The sequence below is a fragment of the Armigeres subalbatus genome, chromosome 2 (assembly GCF_024139115.2).
Source record: "Armigeres subalbatus isolate Guangzhou_Male chromosome 2, GZ_Asu_2, whole genome shotgun sequence".
Classification (NCBI taxonomy): Eukaryota; Metazoa; Arthropoda; class Insecta; order Diptera; family Culicidae; genus Armigeres; species Armigeres subalbatus.
Window position 1 is genome coordinate 323,566,512 of NC_085140.1, and position 16,787 is coordinate 323,583,298.

Here is a 16,787-nt window from a genome sequence, read left to right on the forward strand (position 1 = left end):
GTACTTCCAGGACCTGGTTCCCTTGGGGAAGTGGCCAATTTTCGTTCAATCTTGGAACCCATCTTGCGACATGTCAAACTTCATGATTTTGCAAATTAAGTACACTGGAGTACATTTCGGTGATTTTCGATCGAATTGGCCACCCTCCGGGTACTTCCAGGGCCTGGTTCCCTTGGGAAAGTGGCCAATTATCGTTCAATCTTGGAATCCATCTTGCGACATGTCAAACTTCAAGATTTTGCAAAACAAGTACACTGGAGTCCATTCCATTTCGGTGATTTTCGATCGAATTGGCCACCCTCCGGGTACTTCCAGGCCTTGGTTCCCTTGGGGAAGTGGCCAATTTTCATTCGCTCTTGCAACCCATCTTGCGACATATCAAACTTCATGATTTTGCAAAACAAGTACACTGGAGTCCATTTCGGTGATTTTCGATCGAATTGGCCACCCTCCGGGTACTTCCAGGGCCTGGTTCTCTTGGGGAAGTGGCCAATTTTCATTCGCTCTTGGAACCCATCTTGCGACATATCAAACTTCATGATTTTGCAAAACAAGTACACTGGAGTACATTTCGGCGATTTTAGATCGAATTGGCCACCCTCCGGGTACTTCCAGGGCCTGGTTCCCTTGGGGAAGTGGCCAATTTTCATTCGCTCTTGGAACCCATCTTGCGACATATCAAACTTCATGATTTTGCGAAACAAGTACACTGGAGTACATCTCGGCGATTTTCGATCGAATTGGCCATCCTCCGGGTACTTCCAGGGCCTGGTTGCCTTGGGAAAGTGGCCAATTTTCGTTCAATCTTGGAACCCATCTTGCGACATATCAAACTTCATGATTTTGGAAAACAAATACACTGGAGTACATTTCGGCGATTTTCGATCGAATTGGCCATCCTCCGGGTACTTCCAGGACATGGTTCCCTTGGGGAAGTGGCCAATTTTCGTTCAATCTTGCGACATGTCAAACTTCATGATTTTGCAAAACAAGTATACTGGAGTACGTTTCGGCGATTTTCGATCGAATTGACCACCCTCCGGGAAATACCCAAAGGAAGCAGGGCCTGGTTCCCCTTGGGGAAGTGGCCAATTTTCGTTTACTCTTGGAATCCTTCTTGCGGCATGTCAAACTTCATAATTTTGCAAAACAAGTACACTGTTGTCCATTTCGGTGATTTTTGATCGAATTTGCCACCTTCCGGGTACTTACAGGTAGACCTGTGCGCTGATTGAAATTTAACTGGCGGTGGCGTGATAGATCATTTTCAGCCAGCGGCGTCACGCCGTTGGTGATTGGCGGCGGCGTGGATCGGCGTGAACCAGTTTTCAAGCGCCAAAATTTATTCAGAAGTTCCTCCAGAAATTCTTCCATAAGTTCCTCCACGAGTTTTTTTAAAAGATCGTCAAGAAATTCCTTTGGACATTCCTCCAGACATTCCTCTATAAGTGCCTCTGGGAAATTCTTCCAGATACTCCTCCCGGATATCGTCTGGAAGTTCCTTCAGGAAGCTTCTCCAAGAATTACTCCAGGAATTTCTCCGGCAGTTCCTTCAGGAATTTCTCCGGAAGTTCCTCTAGGAATTCCTCCGGAAGTTCCTCTAGGAATTCCTCCGGAAGTTCCTCTATTAATTCCTCCGGAAGTTCCTCTAGGAATTCCTCCGTAAGTTCCTCTAGGAATTCCTCCTGAAGTTCCTCTAGGAATTCCTCTGGAAGTTCCTCTAGGAATTCCTCTGGAAGTTCCTCTAGGAATTCCTCTGGAAGTTCCTCTAGGAATTCCTCTGGAAGTTCCTCTAGAAATTCCTCCGGAAGTTCCTCTAGAAATTCCTCCGGAAGTTCCTTTAAGAATTCTTCCTGAAGTTCCTCTAGGAATTCCTCCGGAAGTTCCTCTAGGCATTATTCCGAAAATTCCTCTAGGAAATCCTCCAGAAATTCCTGGAATTCCAGGTGGCCAATTCCAGCTTTACGGAGGAATTCCTGGAGGAACTTCCGGAGAAATTCCTGGAGGAACTTCCATAGAAATTCCTGGAGGAACTTCCGGAAGAGTTCATGGAGAAACTTCCGGAGGAATTCCTGGAGAAACTTCCGGAGAAATTCCCGGAGGAATTCCTGGAGGATCTTCCAGATGAATTCCTGGAGGAATTCCTGAAGGAACTTCCAGGCGAAATCTGGGAGGAGTTTCTGAAGGAACTTCCCAGAGGCACTTACGGAGGAATGTCCAAAGGAATTTCTTGACGATCTTTCAAAAAATCTTGTGGAGGAACTTCTGGAAGAATTCCTTGACGAACTTTTGAAGAAATTTTGGCGCTTGAAACTGGTTCACACCGATCCACGCCACCGCTGATCACCAACGGCGTGACGCCGCCACCGCTGCCTGAAAATGATCTATCACGCCACTGCCGGTAAAATTTCAATCAGCGCACAGGCCAACCTGGAAGTACCCGGAGGGTTGCCAATTCGATCGAAAATCACCGAAATGTCCTCCATTGTACTTGTTTTGCAAAATCATGAAGACGGGTTCCAAGAGCGAATGAAAATCGGCCACTTCCCCAAGGGAACCAGGCCATGAACGCCCCGGATATTGGTCAATTCGATCTAAAATCGCCGAGATGTACTCCAATGTACTTGTTTTGCGAAATCATGAAGTTTGATGTGTCACAAGATGGGTTCCAAGAGCGAATGAAAATTGGCCACTTCCCCAAGGGAACCAGGCCCTGGAAGTACCCGGAGGGTGGCCAATTCGATCGAAAATCACCGAAATGGGCTTCAGAGTACTTGTTTTGCAAAATAATGAAGTTTGACATGTCGCAAGATGGGTTCCAAGCGCGAATGAAAATTGGCCACTTCCCCAAGGGAACCAGGCCCTGAAGTACCGGAGGGTGGTCAATTCGATCGAAAATCGCCGAAATGTCCTCCAGTTTACTTATTTTGCAAAATCATGAAGTTTGATATGTCGCAAGATGGGTTCCAAGAGCGAATGAAAATTGGCCACTTCCCCAAGGAACCAGGCCCTGAAGTACCCGGAGGGTGGCCAATTCGATCGAAAATCGCCGAAATGTACTCCAGTGTACTTGTTTTGCAAAATCATGAAGTTTGATATGTCGCAAGATGGGTTCCAAGAGCGAATGAAAATTGGCCACTTTCCAAGGGAACCAAGCCCTGGAAGTACCTGGAGGGTGGTCAATTCGATCGAGAATCGCCGAAATGTACTCCAGTGTACTTAATTTTCAAAATCATTAAGTTTGACATGTCGCAAGTTGGGTTCCAAGGTTGAACGAAAATTGGCCACGTCCCCAATAGAACCAGGCCCTGGAGGTACCCGGAGGTTGGCCAATTCTATCGAAAATCGCCGAAATGTCCTCCAGTTTACTTATTTTGTAAAATCATGAAGTTTGATATGTCGCAAGATGGGTTCCAAGAGCGAATGAAAATTGGCCACTTCCCCAAGGGAACCAGGCCCTGGAAGTACCCGGAGGGTGGCCAATTCGATCGAAAATCGCCGAAATGTACTCCAGTGTACTTGTTTTGCAAAATCATGAAGACGGGTTCCAAGAGCGAATGAAAATCGGCCACTTCCCCAAGGGAACCAGGCCATGAACGCCCCGGATATTGGTCAATTCGATCGAAAATCGCCGAAATGTACTCCAATGTACTTGTTTTGCGAAATCATGAAGTTTGATGTGTCACAAGATGGGTTCCAAGAGCGAATGAAAATTGGCCACTTCCCCAAGGGAACCAGGCCCTGGAAGTACCCGGAGGGTGGCCAATTCGATCGAAAATCGCCGAAATGTACTCCAGTGTACTTAATTTGCAAAATCATGAAGTTTGACATGTCGCAAGATGGGTTCCAAGAGCGAATGAAAATTGGCCACTTCCCCAAGGGAACCAGGCCCTGGAAGTACCCGGAGGGTGGCCAATTCGATCGAAAATCGCCGAAATGTACTCCAGTGTACTTAATTTGCAAAATCATTAAGTTTGACATGTCGCAAGTTGGGTTCCAAGATTGAACGAAAATTGGCCACTTCCCCAAGAGAACCTGGCCCTGGAAGTACCCGGAGGGTGGCCAATTCTATCGAAAATCGCCGAAATGTCCTCCAGTTTACTTATTTTGTAAAATCATGAAGATTGATATGTCGCAAGATGGGTTCCAAGAGCGAATGAAAATTGGCCACTTCCCCAAGGGAACCAGGCCCTGGAAGTACCCGGAGGGTGGCCAATTCGATCGAAAATCGCCGAAATGTACTCCAGTGTACTTAATTTGCAAAATCATGAAGTTTGACATGTCGCAAGATGGGTTCCAAGATTGAACGAAAATTGGCCACTTCCCCAAGAGAACCAGGCCCTGGAAGTACCCGGAGGGTGGCCAATTCGATCGAAAATCGCCGAAATGTCCTCCAGTTTACTTATTTTGTAAAATCATGAAGTTTGATATGTCGCAAGATGGGTTCCAAGAGCGAATGAAAATTGGCCACTTCCCCAAGGGAACCAGGCCCTGGAAGTACCCGGAGGGTGGCCAATTCGATCGAAAATCACCGAAATGGACTTCAGTGTACTTGTTTTGCAAAATCATGAAGTTTGATATGTCGCAAGATGGGTTCCAAGAGCGAATGAAAATTGGCCACTTCCCCAAGGGAACCAGGCCCTGGAAGTACCCGGAGGGTGGCCAATTCGATCGAAAATCGCCGAAATGTACTCCAGTGTACTTGTTTTGCAAAATCATGAAGACGGGTTCCAAGAGCGAATGAAAATCGGCCACTTCCCCAAGGGAACCAGGCCATGAACGCCCCGGATATTGGTCAATTCGATCTAAAATCGGCGAGATGTACTCCAATGTACTTGTTTTGCGAAATCATGAAGTTTGATGTGTCACAAGATGGGTTCCAAGAGCGAATGAAAATTGGCCACTTCCCCAAGGGAACCAGGCCCTGGAAGTACCCGGAGGGTGGCCAATTCGATCGAAAATCACCGAAATGGACTCCAGTGTACTTGTTTTGCAAAATCATGAAGTTTGACATGTCGCAAGATGGGTTCCAAGAGCGAATGAAAATTGGCCACTTCCCCAAGGGAACCAGGCCCTGGAAGTACCCGGAGGGTGGTCAATTCGATCGAAAATCGCCGAAATGTCCTCCAGTTTACTTATTTTGCAAAATCATGAAGTTTGATATGTCGCAAGATGGGTTCCAAGAGCGAATGAAAATTGGCCACTTCCCCAAGGGAACCAGGCCCTGGAAGTACCCGGAGGGTGGCCAATTCGATCGAAAATCGCCGAAATGTACTCCAGTGTACTTGTTTTGCAAAATCATGAAGTTTGATATGTCGCAAGATGGATTTCGAAGCCGATCTGCCAGTGACCATTTTTTCCGGAAGGGAGGTAACCCCAGTACTCCCCGGAATATATCCGGAACCATGGCCATTGGACAAAAATTAACCTCGGTTCCTAAAACTATAGGAATTTTGTGATCGATTCCAGAAGATTGCTTGAAAATCCGTTAGAAATTGGCTGAGCTGCGTGGTTTTGAATTTTGAGTTTTGTCGTAAAATGGGGGTTGGGGACGTACGTGTTAAACTGAAATTAAACTTAAAAGTGACACTTCAATAATTATCGAATAACCCTGCTGGCAGAGCAAGATTACTTTTGACAGATACATAATCATTTTGCATCGATGTCTTATTGGAATTGCTGGGTAGCACCAGCCATTCTTGTGACCGGGTTATTTGCTAATTTTCGAACTGTCACTTTTAAGTTTAATTCTCCAAATGAGACAGACCCTGAGAAAATTAACATTGTTATGAAAACTCATATGTGAATATGTACATTAGGTGGAAGATAATGATTTGAAAAATGTATTGGAGGAGGTCCATCGTAGCTTAGTTAGTTAAAACACCAGTTTAGCGTATTGTAGGGTGTGGGGTCGAGTCCCATCGAAGGGAAAGTGGTTACCTTCAATACATTTTTCAAATCATTATCTTCCACATAATATAGGGTAACTGTCCTATTTTGGTCCCCTAGAGGAAGTGCATCTCAATATATGCTTATATCTATTGAAACACAGGTTCGATATGGGCGGGAATGACCTCGGGAATGACACCATTTCAAAGATGAAAGTCTTATTTATTAAATAGAAATTCGAAATGAGCTTCGATTATTGATAAATCAGTGAAATTTGCCAATTTCTGAAATGAAAATATTCTTCGTTTTGGACAGTGCAACATATTTTGGACACCCCCAATTTAATCTCTTCAAAGTCGAATTTCTAATTTACCAAGTAATTTACCCTGATCAATTGAGTCGAAGCCAAGTCTTATCTTTCTATTGGCATGCATCAATGAGAAGGTTCCGGCATTTTAAATTCCCAATTTCGACAAAAACTTATTGTGTACGTTCTGAGATTTTCAGCGATGTATACTTTTAAGCGTATCGCATTGTAACGCTCGTCTTCTTGAACAAACTAATTTCCTCGAAATTTCAAGTAAATATCGCTTTTTCGCACGGGAAACCAGTGAAATAGATGCTGAACAATGTTAATTTCCTGAAGCCAATGGGGGAATTAGCAGCGGCATTGTTTTTATTTCAGAAAAATGTCGCCAGGAGTGTCCAAAATGTGTAGGGGTCCAAATCAAGTTGGTTACCCTACATATTCACATATGAGTTTTCATAACATTGTAAATTAATGTCCAAGTCGGGTGCTTTAATCCCCGGAATATAGGCAATTTACTTTGATTGAACTGAACCTGAGTTGCGTGCTCTTGCCTACGCAATGCGGTTGGGTCTGAGCTTGACGACCGACTGGCAAATAGCTTACACAACCTCACTTGATCAGTACAGTTGCTGATGAAGAATGTGTATAGCCGCCAGACATTCTAAATACTCACGCTCCTCTAATGTGGACGTGTACTATACACATGTGGTGTAGGCTTGAGAAATGGATTGCGAGTGATTTGACTATGCGTCCAATTTGGGAATCTCGAGCTCGTTCAGTAGCCTCTAGGTTGCGAAGACCGACGGAGGTCCTTCGTAGCTTAGTTGGTTAAAGCACCAGTCTAGCGTACTGTAGGGTCATGGGTTCGAGTCCCATCGCAGGGAAAGTGGTTACCTCCAATACATTTTCCAAATCAATATCTTCCACATAACGTACATATGAGTATGAGTTTTCATAACATTGTAAATTAACGTCCAAGTCGGGTGGTTTAATCCCCGGAAATAGGCAATTAACTTTGATTCAACTGAACCTGAGTTGCGTGCTCTTATGCCTACGCAATGCGGTCGGGTCTGAGCTTGACGACCGACTGGCAAATAGCTTACACAACCTCACTTGATCAGTACAGTTGCTGATGAAGAATGTGTATAGCCGCCAGACATTCTAAATACTCACGCTCTTTTAATGTGGACGTGTACTATACGTGAAATGAAAGCGCTGCGCGGGTGATTAAAATGCTCGCGATCGATAATGATGCTCTTATGGGCCTAATCGAAAATAATTTTTTTTTCCTAATTAATTTAATCGAGAATAGGGGTCGTTCAAAAATACACAAGGTATACACTCTGGTAAAAATCTATGCTGAATAGATTAAAAGTCATGCTAACTGGCTATTCGCCTGGTTGACCCAGTGTTAGTTTAAGTGCAGTTTATTCTCGATTAGTATAACTTTGATGAATACGGTATATAGTATAGATTGACCTTATTGCCAATAGTATTTCCTGGGAAAAATGTATTTTAGATTGGATTGTTTTGAATGTTTATATTTACAAATTATAAATTAAAACAAGAAATAGACAATTGATATTTTATTTTAAAAAAGATGTAAGTAATTTAACAAATCATTTGTAGTTTCCGGCATGCTCTGCATACAGCATTTTTAAAACATTATCCCGGCTGCAATTGATGGATCCATATGTCACTTTCGGATCGCTTAAGACCCCATGATGTAGCACAAGCGCCTCGCTCGGAAACTTGATTTGGTACTCGTTTCTGGTACTGACTATAGGCGGCCGAGGAAGATGCTTTGTTTGGTACTGTTTTGGGAGTTGGGACAATCGTGGAACCGAGCAAAGTGGTTATTTCGTTCCAGTAGAAATCGGCATCCTGGCTGATGCCACACAGCAGGGTCGAGTACGTGCTCGTGGATGAGATGCAGCCGTAAAACATTCTCTAGAGGCGAGCTTTGGCATTTATTTGATATTCTTAAACCCGGTCTAGAACAAAAAGACAATTCAAATGAATATCTACATATTCCATAGTAATGCTCAGTGTCTTACCTTTTTGTTATCCGCAGATGCTGTTGGGTTAAATAACTAAATAATTTACGATCGTACTAATGAGGTTTACCATGCGTTAGAAGGAAAAATGAAATTCTGCAAAAGACAGTATACAAAGTAACGTATATTTCTACGTTAATCCCGCTTAGTTTAAATTATAATGATTGATAGTATACATTGTTAATTCATAGAAATGACAAATAAGATTAATTTAAAATCTTTTTCGGATTAATTATATTTCTGAGTATACAAAAAAGCGTGACAGAGGGAGGAGGGTGGGTCTAGAAATCTCAAAAAGTAGTGGACGTCATAATTGAATCCCCCCATACGGCACATTTTCATACGATTAGTAACTATTAGAGGATCCTATCGAAGGGTATGAAAATCGAATTTGTTTGTTGGAATATCAGGTAGTGTGTGACGCTTCGCAGTAGATCGTAGATGGGTAGGAAGCAGGCGCTGGTTAGTTGTAGTTGCTCTTTAGTATAGATCAGCGGTTCTCATTTTTTTTCCTAATGGGTACCCCTTAGTGCTTTTACATTCATCCTCCTGATGGTGGTATTGGACTCGATGTCTCAGCGTACAAGTCCCTGCATGATTCGAGGCGCCAGCGGACATATTTTAAACGACTGAATAATGTCACTTACTGATTGAGTGCGAATAATCTTCAGTGCCAACATGGTAAAGTTTAAATTGTAGTCATTTCATCTACAGATCATAAGGATGGATTGGGACTGAAAGGATGTTTTCGAGCCTATTAAAATGAGGCCTCCAAGCCTTTTAAGAGGAGGTTTCCGAGACTATTAGAAGGGGGCTTCTAAGCATTTTGCAAGGACGCTTCTGAGACCCTTGGAAGGATGCTTACACGCTTCTTAAAAGAAGCCTTTTGAGCCTGCTTCCGAACCTCTTGAAAGAAGGCTTCCGAGCAGCTTTAAAGGGGTACATGTAACATACCTGATTACGAAGAATGAGAATTCTACCGGAAAATCAGGTAAAAGTTACGTGAATTTCAGGTGGAAAAAATCTACGTGTTTTTTCAGGAAACTATTGACAGTTGGGCCAGTCTAACTTATAATTGGGAAAGTTTTTTGATCACCGTACATGACTCAATCATTATTGATTTATTGGCATTTATCGGTGAGTACAACATCTAAAGCTCAAAGTAAGAGGGAGCGCAACAAAGAAGAACAGTATGGATAGGTGTCACAAGCGAGCGACGAGTATGAAGCGAACAGAAATTGAAATTTTTGTATAGGGCCAGTTGTGAGAACAGCATTGTTGAAATCGCTGTTATTCTGTCTAACGTCCACCCAGGAACGGCTTGGGTAGTAGCATGGTGACTACTCTTACCAAGACAGGCAAAATAACAGCGATTTCAACAATTTCAATCGAATCTCATGAGACAATAAAATCTAGAAATAAATATAGAATAAAATGAGATACAATTTTTGACGGTAAAGGTCAATTATCATTCCAAGAATAGAAAGTGAATAATGTTACTGATTCGATAAATGGCTCAATTCGATTTGGATGATTGAATCTGCGATTGAATCATATCAATCAAATTGATTTCCCTATTTCCCGGGAATTAGTACCTGTGCAGCGACGGCAGCGACGCCCAATGCACCCAAACGAAAGCTGTCAAAATATTTCAAATTTTCTTTGCGCGTTTTGTTTACTTCCCTCATTCCGTTGTGCTTTCCGTTCGGCATAGGTGTTGTGTTGAGTCGCAAAAACATTTTCGCTGTGTAAAATACTAAAAAGCGTCCGAATTTTCGGATAAAAACGATTGCAAATAGTAATTAACAGTGCACCAATAATGGCCGTTCCAGCGCCAACCGGATTAGATGTAACGGTAAGTTTTTTTTTCATCCAAATTTCAGAAATTTATGATCGTAATTCGACCTTCTATTGAGGTTATGTCTGTTGCTGATTGAATATTTTCGTACTCATCCAACAGGAACTAAAGTTTACCCTTCAAAACAAAGTTCCAATTTTCAACGGAGATGGGAACGTAAAGGACAGCTGTAGCTTGCTAGCAGCGGCTAGTGTTCACGGGCTGATATTTGCCGGTACGACTGGGCCGCAGTTGAAAGGTAAGCCAGATATTATTTCAATGCTGTGCTGGTAAATAGGGTAAATAGTAAAGTCCCTTACCCGAAGTGATTCAAATTCAAAACCGCACCGTCCCCTAAAACAATGTAATAACGGAATAACGGAAAAAAAAATTTCAATCTAATATTTGAATTAACGAAGCGAAGTTGATTAACAATGACATTACATATTAAATTTGGTTGGATAGGCACTTCATTCATTGACCGTGCGTTTCCGTTCCAAAGGAACATGAGAACAGCTTTGAAACCAGAGCTAACAAATCACTGGATCTGTCGACGTTTTCATTTTGATTCACGACTTAACGTTTTCATTTTGATTCTGTTGTGTTCATCAGGACTTTCTTCTTTGTATCTCGACCATTCAATTACATAAGTTTTCATGGATATCAGCTTTTTTAATTACATTTTGAATCAATTGTATGTAACGGTATCTATTTTCATTGCAGTTTTACAGCTGAAAGACATTACGCCGGATAAGGTAATTGACGAAGTAGTACCGCTGCGAACGGTTCCCCTCCCGTCGGAGCCATTGCAATTGGCGATAAGTTCGGACCATGGATTTCTGGCAGTCGACGTTGTCAATGGCGGTGTTCCGATAATTCAGATATATTCGGTCCCGTCGTTCCTAACGCCATCGATTGTAAAGTTACATGAGATAAGGACATCGCCGGAAGGCGGAGTAAGGAGTACTCAGATACTGTGGAATCCCGTCATTCACAACATGTTTTCCGTACGAACAGCGAACGGAGCTTTGTCGATGTACACACTAAAGGAACCCAGTGGAATTGAGTTCCATTCATTGGATAAGAGCGAGGGAGCGATTTGTGCTTGCTGGAGCCCCAAGGGTAAACAATTGGTGGTCGGGTTTGCAAACGGGAAACTGATGCAGTACAAGCCGGATCTCAAACCCGCTAGGACCATCGCTTGCCCTCCGGGAGTGATGGAAGGCCCGTTCGATGTGATAGCCGTGCAATGGCTATCCACATATCAGTTTGCAGCTGTTTACCTGCCGCACGCTGAAGATAGTGTCCCATCTCTGTTTATAGTAAATGCCCCCAAAGCAGGAAACCCAACATTTGTCAACTATGATGACATATGTTACAGTCAAAGTGGTCCTAGACGTGGCCAAGTGTTTCTCATCCACATTTTGCAATGGAATTTACTGTTGATGGCATCGGCAAATAGCATGGAAGTTGGCATTTTAGGAACGACTGAATCGGGAGAGACACCAACATGGAGTCAGTGGACTACGACGGACGAAGCACGAGCAGAATTGCCATTGTCATCAGACAAACAGGAAACATTGCCAATTGGATTTTCTCTTGAAACGGGATGCACTCACGAAATAACCATTTCAGAGCAAACAATTCCGGTTATGCCGATGATTCATCTTCTTTCTACCTACGGTCTATTGGTATCCTTCAACGTACTAAATCTTGTGCCCAACATTCCGAAAATCTGCAGTCCGCCAAGACCAGTGACCGATACATCGGGAAAATTTGAAATCAGTACAAGTAAGCAACCTACTATTCCGGTGGTCCCTCCAGCTCAGCCTTCGGCAGAAATCACCTTCACCGTTCCAACGGGAGCTACATCGACTCCAGCTATCGCTAAAACAAAGTCTTTTTTCAATCCAAGTGAGAACAAATCTCCTGTTAACCTATTCGGTGTTCCGAGTGCAGGATCTGCTGCTGCTGCTGCTCCTGCGGCAGTGGCTCCAACATTTGGCAAGCAGATAACATTCGGTTCGATAGCGGCCCCATCCACCGAAACAGCCAAGACCAGTCCGTTCGGCGGTGGAAGTTCGGTGTCGTCATTTGGTATCCCATCCAAACCATTTGCACCAACTACAACAACAACAGCAACAGTTCAACCAAGTCAACCATCGCTACTGAAAACGGCTCTTGGTCAGCATCAGCTAGCTCCGCAGCAACAACAACAAAAGACAGCAAGCGATGCCTCTAAGCCGTTTATCACTGTGCCACCTACGTACACACCTCCACCTCCGGTTGAGGCGAGTCGTTCGAATTCAATGGAAAGTATTTCCAAGGTAAGTTGCGTTGCCTAAAAGCACAGACAGACAGACATAACACATTGAACATTCGCTCATCAAATTCATCATCGCTCAAACACTAACGACAAAACACTAATGACATCTCGACATCAACGATTTCAGTTAGTTGGGCAAACCACGAACCAGATGGCGGTAGTGTGCAAACGTCAAACTGCGCGCGCCACGAGTTATCGATTGGATAACTAATGATTATTAGAATTGACCAGTAAATCATTTAACGATGGAAATTAGTCGAGTGTTATGTATGAGCTAAAAGGATGATTTTCGTAATTCAAAAAGATCTTTAAAGTAAAAGAAATTCCTTTCATCACAAGATTTACACAGTCCACAGTCAAAATCCTACCAAGCGTTCGTCTAAAGTACTATTTCTGATGCAATCATCCCATCTCCCTCCCACAGCCTTCGCAAAAACAACTTCAAAGAAAGCAAGAATCAACAGAGGACACCAACTCCATCATCCGCGCGATGATCTCCGAAGAGATTCGCAAATTTGAGAAAGAACTGATCGACCTCAAAATGCGTTGCACGGATTTGAACACCACCATCGGTTTTAAGGAGGAATCTACCACCATCATCAAAGACTTGAAGGAACTGCAGGATCTCAGCATACAGGCTGCGGAGAGCACCGAATCTTTAACATCGGATGTGCAAGCCTTGCGTTTGGGTCTAAACGAAGCATTCGCCATGGTAGCCGAAGCCAACAGCAAGAACGCCATCTACAAGCATCCCAGCCCAAATCAGTTCCAGGAGACGCATGCCATGTCCCAATCAAGTCGCCGCCAGTTAGCCAGTCTGCAGAACATGCTCGCCGTAAACGAGAACCAGCTGCACATCGTCAACAAACAGATCGACGCCCAGTGGTCCGCAATCCAAGAAGCGAATCGAAACAACTCCAGGAGGCGAATGCATGTGCCCAGTTTGGAAGTGTTGTACCAAACACTTACCAAGCAGCAGGAGATTCTGAATAGGCAAAAGGAGAAACTAAGTTACATCAAGACCAAAGTTGGTATGCGAGAGAGCATACGAGGATTGGAGAAGGATCGCAAGAAAAATCTGACTACGGTAGACAACGTAGATTCCTTGACTGACTCGATAGTTTCGATGTCGATTGTCGATCAGGTGCGGGAGGATGCTCGCCGTTTGAGTGAGGCAAAGATGAGCTCCTTTAGGAACATGCTGAAGAACCGAATGGTGGTCACTATAAAACCGAGACGTCCGGATCGAATTGGTTTGAACTCAGAGGTTGTTCGTGAGCGTCGGAATGATGTTCGTCGGATAAACTCGGAGAGGATGAAAGTGGAACCAACTGTAATTACAAAGCCAGTGGCACCGACTAAGAAGGTAGAAGAAAAAGCTGAAGTGCAACCTAAAGTTACTCAACCGGTCGTTGTTATTGCACCGACAAAACCTGCTGTAAAAGAACCTACAAAGGTGTTGGATCTTCCGAAAGCCACAGGTGCGCCTAATTTTGGAGTGAAACCTACGGTTGTAACAGTCCAAAATACTACGAAAACTACACCATTCGGTTTTGCATCAACATCTCAAACTTCTACAACCCCAGCAGTAACTAAACCAACTCCGACAATGTTCGGAGTTCCAGCAACAGCCACATCGTCATCTGTGTTTAGTTTTGGACAAACCACGGTACAACCCATTGAACAAACCTTAGCTTCAAAGGACGTGCCCATAACGAAAGAGACAACGCTGTTCGGAAACACTACCATCAAACCGATCACTGCTGCATCGACGACCTTTATTAAAGACAAGGAAAATCAAGAACCTACTTCGAAACCCGCAGTCTTCGGATTCGGCAGCACCACAATCCAGGCGGTCGCCAAATCAGACAGCGTGCCTAGTGCGGATCCAACGAAATCTGTCTTAACGTTCGGTGCTGCATCTAACAGTAAGCCTTCATTTTCATTCGGAAGCTCTACCGGAGGACCTATACCGTTTGGAACATCACAAGCAACAGCGCCAATGTTGAACCTCACTAAAGAGAAAGATCCAGAACCGAAGAAGGACGATAAACCTAAGGAGGAAGTCAAGAAAATTGATTCTTTACCTTCCAGTTCTGCAGGAACCAGTTCTTCAGAAGAAGGAACTAAAACATCTTTCCCAGCATTGACTAATTTGCTTAAGAAAGTGGATTCAACCACAGGTGACACTTCCAAACCGCAAAGCATTTTTGGAACAACCACTAAAACAACGGCCTCCACTATATTCGGTAATTCTACGGCAACTATTGCCCCTGGGACAGGACTTTTTGGGAGCATAAAACCGACTTCAACAACTACTATTACTTCCACTCCTAGTAGTGGACCTTTCTCTAGTTTCAACGTGGGTAGTGTATCATCAACCGAAGCTGTAACTACGACTACGGTTCTGACAACGACCAACACAGCTACAACAACCGTAACCGAAAGCACATCATCAGTTCCTTCGACAACTTCAGGCTTATTCGGATCTGTCAAACCAACCGTAACTACATCTGCTGGCACAGGATTTTCGTTCGGAGGAGCAGAAGGAAATGGTTTCTCATTTGCAGCTGCTTCCAATAAACCCACCGATCTGTCAACCAAATCGGAACCCTCAACCAGTGAAGAAAACCCCATATTTGGCACTGTAAATCAAGCTACGACTGCTCCGACTTCTCTGATTACCACGACCACATCTTCCACACCAGCTGTAACGCCTACTCCAGCGAAAGTTGTCACAACCACCGCCACGGCTACCAATTCTTCCACCATCTCTTTCGGTATCCTCGCTCTGACATCATCAACTACCACCACCGCTTCCACCACGGCTCCCACATCAACCACGGACAGCACCAATCTCTTTGGATCATTAAATATATGTTCCTCTACTACTCAAGCGACAGACAAACCTGCTGGAAACATCTTCGGAAGTGGTTCATTTACCACGTCAAAGACGGAAACTGCGTCGATTTTTGGCGACAGCGCTTCAGGTGCTACCTCGGCTTTCGGAACAGCAACAGCAACCACTGAAACATCCAAACCCACGTCCATCTTCGGATCATCTGCTGCGGTTGTTACCGGTGCTAGCAGCACGGCAGGCACAGGTCTTTTCGGATCGGTTGCTACCAACAGCGCTGCTTCAGGTGGATCAATCTTCGGAACAACTGGTGCAACAAGCTCTCCTTTTGGAAGCACTTCTGGAGGTACCGGTTTGTTCGGATCAGTAGCCCCCAGCTCTCCACCTTCAAGTACCGGTTCAATCTTCGGAGGCTCTACGGCAGGTACGCAACAACCATCAAGTCCGTTTGGAGCAGCAGTAGCTCCAGCAACTACGGCCTCAAGCATTTTCGGAAGCACGGGAGCCACTAGTGGGGGAGGCCTTTTCGGGTCTGTGACCAGCCCTTCGGCTGCGGGAGGATCGATCTTCGGTGGTGGTTCAGCTTTTGGAAGCACTACAGCGACAACGAATACTAGTTCCGGAAACATTTTCGGTGGAGGTGCCTCAACAGGCGGCTTCGGTGCATCTACATTTGGTCAGCCCAGTTCCCCACAATCAGGACAATCCATTTTCGGGGGCACGGCTAGCAATACTTCGGGATTTGGAAGTAACAGGTTAAGTTGGTTGGTAAAAAGGATTGAAGCGTCGGTTGATTAACAATTAATTTATTTCCCATAGTTTCGGATCGCCCAGTCCTAGTGGTGGAGCGTTTAGTACTCCTACGGCCGGGAGCGTGACACAAAGTGGATTCGGTTCGCCTGGTTCGTCTGCGTTTAATAAGCCTGCCTTCGGAGGTACGTCAGCTTTCGGAGGAACACCATCATTCGGTGGAACACCCGCATTCGGAGGATCCGCCGTATTCGGTGGTTCTCCGTCGTTTGGCAGTAAGCCAATGTTCGGAGGCTCCAGTGGGTTTGGTCAACCTCCGTTGAGCCCGTCCAATCAGTCGAACAACTTGTTTGAACAGCTGGGTTCGTCTTCGTCAGGCGTTTCGTTCGGAAATTTGGCACAGCAGCAGGCGGAGAAGCCACCGCAGTTTGGTGGATCTTCGTTCTCCAGCTGGCGGTAGATCATCAGATGAAAAAAGGTAGTTGTTAAGCATAAAATCATAAATGTTCTATGTTGATAATATGAAGAGCGCATTCATCTTGGATTAAGCGTTCGATTGTTTTGTGAGAAATATCCATTTCTATAGTTTATAATTTATAGGTGGTTGTGGGGCTGTGACGATATCGATATATCGATAAATACCGGGTTGGAATTATCGATACGATAACCGATATTTCAAAATCCGATATCGACAGTAATTGACTCGATAATATCGCTCATATAACAGTAAAACTTATTCGGTTTTTAGCTGATGATGACGA

At 44.3% G+C, this 16,787-nt stretch overlaps 1 protein-coding gene across 3 annotated transcripts in view; it reads left to right on the forward strand.

Moving 5' to 3' along the window:
* The first annotated feature begins 9,942 nt into the window (after positions 1-9,942).
* The window catches only part of LOC134212698 (nuclear pore complex protein Nup214), a 64,965-nt gene continuing 58,120 nt past the window's right edge, over positions 9,943-16,787 (forward strand). For 2 of the 3 annotated variants that reach the window (XM_062690783.1, XM_062690784.1), the window contains exons 1-5: positions 9,943-10,111; positions 10,217-10,352; positions 10,817-12,420; positions 12,844-16,031; positions 16,096-16,504. In XM_062690783.1, the coding sequence (XP_062546767.1) occupies positions 10,076-10,111; positions 10,217-10,352; positions 10,817-12,420; positions 12,844-16,031; positions 16,096-16,486 (5,355 nt within the window). In that variant the 5' untranslated portion in view covers positions 9,943-10,075 and the 3' untranslated portion in view covers positions 16,487-16,504. Of the gene's footprint in view, positions 10,112-10,216; positions 10,353-10,816; positions 12,421-12,843; positions 16,032-16,095; positions 16,571-16,787 lie in introns of those variants that run through there. The other variant, XM_062690782.1, reaches the window with a different exon arrangement.